This window comes from Arachis duranensis, chromosome 3 (assembly GCF_000817695.3).
Source record: "Arachis duranensis cultivar V14167 chromosome 3, aradu.V14167.gnm2.J7QH, whole genome shotgun sequence".
In the NCBI taxonomy this organism is placed as follows: Eukaryota; Viridiplantae; Streptophyta; class Magnoliopsida; order Fabales; family Fabaceae; genus Arachis; species Arachis duranensis.
This window is the reverse complement of record NC_029774.3, coordinates 35,059,666-35,069,844: the sequence shown is the minus strand read 5'-3', so window position 1 is coordinate 35,069,844 and position 10,179 is coordinate 35,059,666. Positions and strand designations below refer to the sequence as shown.

At 30.3% G+C, this 10,179-nt stretch overlaps 1 protein-coding gene across 1 annotated transcript; it reads right to left on the bottom strand.

Annotated features, from left to right (window-relative positions):
• Positions 1-5,950: 5,950 nt before the first annotated feature.
• On the bottom strand, positions 5,951-7,653 carry LOC107478721 (uncharacterized). The gene is made up of 2 exons (XM_021138192.2): positions 7,587-7,653; positions 5,951-7,011 (listed from the first exon to the last, which is right to left on the bottom strand). Exon 2 carries the CDS (start codon positions 6,999-7,001, stop codon positions 6,039-6,041), a length of 963 nt encoding a protein of 320 aa, XP_020993851.1. The 5' UTR covers positions 7,002-7,011; positions 7,587-7,653; the 3' UTR covers positions 5,951-6,038.
• Between the last annotated feature and the right edge of the window lie 2,526 nt (positions 7,654-10,179).

Here is a 10,179-nt window from a genome sequence, read left to right as displayed (position 1 = left end):
AAGCACTTAAAAAAAAACAAAGAAAATAAAAAAAAACTAAAAAAAACATGATTCATAAAAAAAAAAAACAAAAAACAAAAACAAAATAAAAGAAAAATAAAACGAAAGAAAAACTAACTACTAAAATAAAATAAAATTACCTAATTTTACTCATCATCACCATCATCCTTGTTTTTTGTTTTTGAACTTTCTTCGTGTGTTCTTCTATCATTCAAAAACCTTTTTTTCTTTAACTACTAACACTAAAATGAGAGATTTGTAAAATTTCTAAGTTTAAATATTTTAAGTGGTACGAGGATATATGAAAAATAGTGGGAAGATAACAAATAAAATAGTAGGAGAAAGGCAAATAACATAGTGGTAGTTATAAAAAGAAAAGAAAATAAAGATGATCATGCATGCAAAAATTACTTTTTTTTTCTTTCTAATTAATTTAAAAAAAGACTTTAATAGAAAAGAGAAGAAAAATATACTCATTGATTGAATTACCTTCCACAACTTTATTATCTCTTTGTGAGCAACTTTCTTCATTGTTGAATTAGACATTTTTTGTGCTTGCACCACAAGTTTGAAATCTTTTTCCAGTAAAATTTTATGCATGCACATGGTAGAAATTACTCCCTTCATATCACTGATTGTCCATCCAATAACAATTTTATGTTCTCTTAATACTTGTAGTAGTCCCTCTCTCTCGTTGGTGTTATCTAATGGTGTCTTCTCTATTGAAAACTCATCTTTTGACTCTTTCCTTTTTCAAATCTTGAGTGACGTGGATAATTTTTATGAACTCTTTTATCAAGAAATTCTTAAATCAATGACTCAATCAATTCATTTTTTGTGCTTTTTTCTGTCTCATTGAGATATGGACCCTTATATTGATTTTTTTTTTGTATTCTTCTATGGAATTTGGTATTATTTTATTTGGGATAGAATATTTTTATTTTTCTGTCAATTGTTGGGCAATATATTCCACTTGTATTTCTAAATTTTTGAGAGAGATTTCTTGATTTTGTGAAGTTTGTTCTTCTTTTTTACATGAAATCTTGGGTTTGTTGAACAAATTCAGCAGTGGACTAAGATAGTCTCTCCACAGCAAATTCAAGAGTGGTTGAGATAGCTTTTTCATAGTAAATTTAAGGAGTGATAGTTCCTGGAGATTTTAGGATTGCATTGAATTTACTTCTTGTTGATATGGAGCGTTAAAGTATCCTTGTTTTTTATTCTCTCAACTAAAATTAGGGTGATTCCTCCATCCAAAAGAATACGAGTTATCTCTTAGACTTGAAAAATATTTCATATAGTTTACTTGTTCAGTGGTGGATTGAAATAGCTCACATACACCTTTTATTTTTATGTGCTCCTCCACGCAAATCACACGTAATAAGGTACCTTTATTCAACTTGTTTTGTGAGTAAGGAGATTTGTTGAATTAAGAGTTTCTTGAATGCTAGGATTGTATCCATGGCATTCGATTCCATTATTCCTTACATGCACAAACTAAAAAAAATCAAACACACCGTGTGGAATAAAGAAGAATAGAGAAAAAGAAGAATTTAACAGAATAAAAAAATAAAAGAAACTAAAATAAAATAAAATAAAACAAGATCTAAGTTAGTAATTTAATTAGGCATTTGTTGTCAATCTCAATTAATCCGCAGCAACGGTGCCAAAAACTTAATGAGCGAAAAATCAATGTGCTCGAGTATTGACAAGTGTACCAAATCGTTCAAATAATACCACGATGAGTGAATATCGTTCCCACGAAAATTAACGGATTGAGGCAAGAAATATCTAATTAAATATCTAATTAGATCAATTAAATATTGCCAAGAGAATTGTGGATCTTGAATTTAGAAGCAAGAACAAGGAAGAAGAAAATAAGAGAATACTTTATGTAGTTGGAAGAAAATCAATGAATGAGAATGTTAAAGGCTCTAGAGATGTTTGATTCTTGGAAGAACAATGCTTATGTTTTCTTATTTTAACTCATGCAAAAATCTTTTACAGCAAATCATTTATAATCAAATTCTAATTCCTTGGTAATTTAATTTCTTTTAACCCAATTAATCACCAATTCCTTGGTCAACTAATTAAGAGAAAAGGTGAAGAACGATTTTGATTTTAAGCTATACAATATCCAACAACTATCCCTAGTTGAATTATATGTTACGTATTCAAGACTAGTTCTAAATAGTTGAAGATTATGAGATGAGTTTCAAACTAATTTTAAAATTAATTTTTTTTTAAAGTAATAACAGAATTCAAGACAAAATTAAAATATTTTTCAATACTTCTAACTATTAGTGATGAAGAACGAAACTCAATGTTAAAAAATAGAAAAGCATGAATTAAAATAAAAAAACACCCACATTATAAATCCATAAACTAAACAGAGTTCCTAACCTTCAACAGAAGAGAAAGTTTAGTTACTCATGGAAGAAAAGAAAATGGCCTAAGACTCCGAGATCAAAGATTCGAACATTAAAGATGATTTCTTATAAACCTTGTTCACTTATTTATATACTAAATTCTAACTATGATTCAAATTAAAAAACAAGCACTAATCTTATCTTTAGGAATGATAAGATAACTACCTACATAAATTCAAATCAAATCTTAAAACAATAATTCAAATCTAATCTAGAAATAAATTCTAACAACTAAATTTTATCTTTCTAAAAAGAATTAAATGCTAACTAATTACTTGAATCTTGAATCTTTAGATGAGATTAATGCTTTTTAAAAGTGGATATTGAAATTGGGCCTTGACAAATATTGCATCTTGAGAGTTTGGAGCTTGGAGCGCCGGGTACTACTTCTTAAATTTGGGCGTTGGTTCATTTTTGCCTCAAGGAGCCAAGGAACGCTGGAAGTTGGTGAGGGGTCGCTGGACATCGATGATAGGGTGCCGGGAGCCAGTGAAGGGCACTGGGCACTGGTAATTAGATGTTGGGCGCCCATTGTGATGTTTTGGGTGCCTAGTTTGGATGTTTTGGGTCTGGTTGGATTTTTTTAGACTGTATTTATTTTTTTTGTTAAGAAAATTTTAATTCTTGATTAGTTTGAGATTAAAAATTCTTAAAAACATAATAATACTAAAACAACTCTAAATATTTTATTAATATTAAAATTTCACTAAAAAAATAAGAATATTGATTAAAATCTAAAAAAGTTAATAAAAAAATTCTAAAAACGACTAAATATATCAAGTATCAGTGAATTTTTACAAAACGTCAATAACATTTTATCAAAATATTAGTAATATTTTGTCAAAACAACTAAACGTTATTGATGTTTTGTTTTTTATAATTAAAATAATATTTTTTTATAAAATATTAATGATTTTTTTATCTTTTTATAATTAAAATTTTTTTATAACATTATTAACATTTTGTACTATTACAATAACAATATAAAATATTAAAATAGTCAAATATTTTTATATTTTATACTAAAATTAAACGACTAAAATAAGTGGTCAAAGTTAAGGGGGGAAAAAATAATAATAAAAGAGCTAGGCATAGGATGCTTCGGAGTCATTTAAGCTCTATGAAATTTTGTCTCGATCAGAATTTTTAAAAAAGAAAATGCTATTTTTAATCCTATAATCAGGAATCAAATTTTAACTGTTCACAACGCTACACTAATTCATGTTTTTATTTTGTTTTTAGTTTACATATAATATTTTTATAATTTTTTAATGGATGATAATGATGTGCTGTAAGTGATGCGTCGATTACCTTCACATCTAGTAATATATAATAAGAAAATAATAATGTTTAATGTTTAACAAGTGTATAGATTAATTGATTAATAAATAATGTATTTTATATAATAGATAAGTGTTGAATGAGAGTTAAATTCGAATTCAAATTTAAAATATTTTTTAGCTGTATTCTTATTCTTGTATATATATGTTAATTTAAATTTGTCATACAAAAAATTACAAAAAGAGAAAACAAAAAGTTGTTAAACGCAAAAAGAAGATGAGAGATAGAGCATCAGCAAGTCTTGGTAGAAAGAGTAGTTAGTACCGATAAAAAAAAGATTTCTTCCGACGATGTAGAAAAGAAAAAAAATGACAATAAAAAAAAAGTACGATGAAAGAAGGAAAAGAGGGTAGCGACGATAGCGATGGTCATAGAGAAAAAAGCTAGATTAACAAATGAAAGAAGAAGAATGAGGTGACGGTGGTATTAGAGACCACCGTCGCTGTTGGATCCACAGAACAGCATCGTAGCCGTTCCTTCGCTAGTGTAACACCTTTTCTATCAGAAGGTCACGCTTCCAGCTGTGCCACTCTGGTAATGAGAAATATTACGACGACTTTCATATACTTAATAATAAAATAGGAGCTTTTGCCTCGAAATCGTATCGCTATTTTTTTTATAAGGGAAAGTCTAGGGGGCAGCAATTTTTTAAAAAGTTGGTCAGCATTTAACCATCAAAAGAAAATTGAATTATCTACAACATTGGATTTAATCTCATACCATTAAAAATACTATTGACGACTAATTGATGGTTACAAAATACCAAAGTTGCTAGCCCCCTATTACTCCTCTTTTTAAAAAAATCAAACATGTACATATAACCAAATTTAATCACAATCCTCGTATATATTGTTAGAATATAATTAGAATCAATTAAAATTAATTAGCATTATTTAGCATATCTAAATATTTATTATAGGATATTACGTTTTTATTATTACGATTCTCTTAGTACATATAAATATCCTTTTATATTGTATCGTTCGAGACAACTTGAATACACTCAATAATACACAAATTCTTTCTTCAGTTTAGTCTCTTGTTTCCAACATGGTATCAGAGTCATGATATCCTCCTTGAAGAAGATATTTTGTTTTTTTTTTTTATGAAATCACCGTATTTTTCACACTTTTCCTCCATTCTATTTTTCTTGTCTTTTGTCACTTCTTTTATACTTTTTCACCTCACGACTAGCCTATTTTCTCTGTCTTGTATCTTTCCGAGTTGAATGATCAAACACCAATGTCATCATCCGCTGTTTATCTATTCTCATGGAGAAGTCATATAGTTTTCGCTCTCTTTCGACTGTAGTTCCGTCTGCGTTTCTTCATCGCAGTTTCGTCTGCGTTCCTTCGTGGCAGTTCCGTCTACATTATTTTGTGGTAGTTCCGTTTGCGCTTTTTTTTTTTGCAGTTCCGTCTGCGTTTTCTTGTGGCAGTTCTGTTTGTGTTTTCTTTCGATAATTTCGTCTACGTTTTTTTACGACAGTTCTGTCTATGTTTCCTTCCAACATTTCCATCTGCGCTTTCTTCAAACAGCGGCAGTTCCGTCTGTGCTTTCTTCAGACAGTGGCAATTCCATTTGCGCTTCCTTCTACCAGTTCCGTCGTTTGCGCTTTCTTCAGACAAGAGGCAGTTTCGTCTGCGCTTCTGGCAGTTTCGTCTACACCCGTCCTACCAATTTATGTAGTTTTTTTATTTTTATTTCGTTGTTTTAAATAAATTTCAAATTCAAGTTATCACTTGAGTTTGAGTGGGATGTTAAAATATAATTAGGATCAATTAGCATTATTTAGCATATCTAAATATTTATTATAGGATATTAAAATTATTGGCCAACAAAAATTATGCGTGTTTTCTATGGCTGGCTTTTAAAAAAAATACAGTTACATACTTACATGTATGTTCAATAGAATATGAAATAAACTAATAGGATATTTCATTTTGTAATGCTTTTAGTTTTATTTAAATATGATCCGATTCAATTATATTGTAAATTTGTAATGCTTCCCTAATAAATTGATCTGTGTGCCAATATATTTTTTTATATTCAATAAACTGCTATGACTCCAAGTGATGATAATTCTAAATTAGATCAATTGAATTCAAATTGTTCTTATTTAATAACAAAGAAAATAAGACATTTTTTTAATTGTAAAATACGCAAAAAGGAGCCTAACTTTGAAATTAAAATCAATCAGATAAGAAACCCAAAAAAATCCCACCATACTAGCCACTAACCAAATTAACATCATCAAAATAAACAACGTCAACATACAAATTCAGTCAGGTTTGTCCAATCCGAATGCTCACTTTGTTGATTCATCCAATTCTCAAACTCACCAAAGTCACTAGCCCATGCCTCAGCCTCAGCAAATTGACTTTCCCAATCCAAAGCCTCACTAACTTGATTTGTGGAATTTACTTTATCAATTGTCTTCTCAGTACAAACCAAACAGACTTCTTCATCTTTCTTGCTAGTAGTGTCCTCCATCACATTTGTGTCATAATAAACCATAGGCTCTGGCTCCATCACTTTTGTTGAGTTTACTAAAGCACTGTTTTGTATAACGCTATACACAGAATCTTCAAACTGATTAGCACAATTCACCAGTCCATAATTACTTCCCATCAATTCCATAGGATTTGGACTGAGGAGACCCATTTGGGAACTAGAACCCGTATCATAACTAAGTGGCATCATAGGTTGAATCTGAGAGTTGTACCGATCAACATTGTGTCCAAAATTGAAGTTACTTTCAACTTTTTGACTATTTTTAAGCATGTTAATCCTTTCAGCACACGCACCAATCTTGTTATCCAATATACCAATGAACATCCTCAGTTGTTCCAAATCAAAGCTCTTGATATTCAAGTCAGAAGTGGGATACTTGACGCTGTAGATGCATTTTCGCGCTTTCAAAGTTTTGCCTTCAACCGAGGTCTTCTTGTGCTCAAAGAAGTCTTGGAGATCAAAGATCTTAGGAGGCTTCACATTCTTTTGAGATTCATACTTTTTAATTAAGGACCTGACTTTTGTAAAATCTTTTGGCCAAATCATTGGTGCAGCGTTGCTACCTTCTTCATAAACTATCAAGCATGCTTCGGATCCTTGGCATTTGTCAGAAAATTTCTTCATTTTGCTCTCTAGTCCCTTGATTCTTGTCTTGAATCTGCCTTTCCGATCTTTCTCAGTTGAGAGGCACTTCAATTCTGTTTTTCCACGACCCATGTAACTAAATCTGCATCATGATTTTTTTTTTTATAAAAAAAAAGAAGGCTAAGAATTGGATGGAAAATAAGAAACTAAATTGAAATTGTTGCAGAGCAAATAATATATAACAAAATCTTGTGTCCCAAAATTGTGCGTGGTATAGTGTTCAATTCCAATCTTGTGTCTACTTAAATTAAAACGAGGAATTCTTAAGAAATTGAGTGAAAATAAGCAATATATAAAAATAAGAAATAACACTGTCATTAACATACACGTCAAAAATAGTATCTACAAAATTTTATCCTCAGAAAAAAAAAAAGAAAAACTTAGGAAGAAGGAACAATATCAAAGTAGAGGGGACTGTTTGAGTCCAATCTTTTCTAACAACAACAACATAAACAAGTACGGTAAAAACACAAGATCGAAGATGAATTACATAAGAGAATTTGAAGGGTTTTATGCAAGCGAATTTTCACCACTTCTTGATCACGTCAAGAACCAAAAGATCTTAAAGAAACAAGTACGGTAAAAGCACAAGATCGAAGATGAATTATCACCGAAAGGTGAATTCTACTGTAAAGATGCAACATTTTATAGACGTACAGAGATGGTTCTATGGATGACACTTGTCCCTGGTGTTTCCCACGAGGGAGCAGGCTCTGCTGTAGTGGGTTTTCCTTTCTTGCATCCTTCATTTGTAGCCGATCGGTGTTATCGTCAACGGGAATACCATGTGTATGGGCCCCCTTAATGATATTGGGCTGGGCCTCTCTTTTTGCAATAATGATGTATTCTTTTTAAAAGAGAGTCACATTAGTATAAAGATTCACTTCATATTATATAGATATTTTTTTGTAGTTAAAATTAATATGTGTCTTTTTTCTTTTGTTAGAGAGGGTTACAATATAAATGCAAAGACTGTAATTATAATATGGTACAACTATTTGCAGATTATTAAATATTAATTAATTACTCCGTTTAAAAATGGTTGAAGCAGCTAAAAATTGTTAAAATTTATTACACTTTTTTTTTCTTATACTACGACCATGATTTTTTCGGTTTGAATTATTAACTCAAGTTTATTTTCTTTTTTCTATTTTTAATGTAATATACTAATAAATTAAATAAATTATAATTATATGACGGTAAAATAATACATATTTAACCATTTAAACAATAATAACACATTTTTTGATTTTTTCTTTAAGTCTTTATTCATAACTTTTTAAATGATAATTATAAAGAAATAATATTCGTATGATATATAAAAAAATTGTTAAATATTTATTTATAAGTATATATTAAAAAAATAATTATAACATGTATTGTTAATTTGTTATAAACATTTTAACATTTTATTAGTTTGCTTTCTTTTCATTCTTACATGGAAATAATTAAACATGTTAAACAAAATTAAGATATTATTACATTTATGTTTAATTTTATTAATTAATGGAAATTATTCGAACATGATATATAACTTAGTCAAAGTATATGAATTATATTTTTTTTTTCATTAAAATTATATTGTCTTCACTGATGAAGGATAATTTTAATTTTACTTCAAATAATTTTTCAAATTTATATATCTAGCAATTAAATTTTTAATACAAGATTTCAAACAACTTAATAAAATTAGATAGTTCAATTTTCACCGTTTAATTTAAATACAATTTTCAGACATGAAATATATTTTTTATATGCAACAAAATTATATATCATTCATTATGCGATAATATCAAGTATGATTCATTTGTTATTAGCAGTGACGAAAATTTTCAGGTGCTGTTCTATTGTCGCCGTCAGTATTTCGAGGTAAAGACTCCGGAACTGTTGGCGAGGTTCGAATAGGAATCCCCACTCCAAAGAACATCCAGCCTGTTCTAATTCCATGCCTGTTGGCTTCGGGGCAAGAGATACGCAAAATGCAGGAGGTGAATCTGAATTTTAGGTCGGTCAACATTTTTAGGATAAAGAAGAAGTTGTGTTCGGCATGAAGACCTATAGCAATCGCCATGGTGTTGAGTACAAAGTATTGGAATCAGATACTATAACAAGTGCAAGGAGTTTGGGGATAGGTGCACATAGCTCATCCGGTTAGCCTCCGTCAACACAGAAGTATTTGGGTTATTAAAGTAATTTGTCCAATTTATTTAAAGCAAAATTATAAAAAAATTAGATATTATTTTTGCATGCTGATTGCTTGTTAAAAATAAAATAAATTCAGCTAATATTAAATTAGTATTATTTTTTGTCAATTATTCTTTTTAAGTCGTGCGAATAAATTTAATTAAAAACAATGTCTTAACTGTTATTTTTAAAAAAATATTCTTAATTTATATCTAAAATTATTTTATTTTATATATCTAAAATTATTTTATTTTATTTTATTTTATTTTATTTTATTAGAGCCATGATTAAAGTGTGAACCCGAACCCAAAGAATTGGCTTACAATGGTTCGGGGGAAATGCTTAGATTTTAGTCCGGAAAATGTAAAGTTGGCATTCAACTTGCCCATGATGCAAGGAGATGAACACCCTTACACTAGAAGGGTCAACTTTGATCAAAGGTTGGACCAAGTCCTCATAGACATTTGTGAAGAGGGAGCTCAATGGAAGAGAGATTCAAGAGGGAAACCGGTTCAACTAAGAAGGCATGACCTCAAGCCCGTGGCTAGGGGATGGTTGGAGTTTATCCAACGCTCAATCATTCCCACTAGCAACCGGTCTAAAGTTACTATAGACCGGGCCATCATGATTCATAGCATCATGATTGGAGAAGAAGTAGAAGTTCATGAGGTTATAGCCCAAGAACTTTATAAGGTGGCGGACAAGTCCTCTACCTTGGCAAAGTTAGCCTTTCCTCATCTCATTTGTCACCTCTGTTATTCAGTTGGAGTTGACATAGAGGGAGACATCCTCATTGATAAGGACAAGCCCATCACTAAGAAAAGGATAGAGCAAACAAGAGATCCCACTCATCATGAAATCCCTGAGATGCCTCAAGAGATGCACTTTCCTCCACAAAACTATTGGGAGCAAATCAACACCTCCCTAGGAGAATTAAGTTGCAACATGGGACAACAAAGGGTGGAGCACCAAGAACATTCCATCCTCCTCCATGAAATTAGAGAAGATCAAAGAATCACGAGAGAGGAGCAACAAAGGCAAGGAAGAGACATTGAGGAGCTCAAGC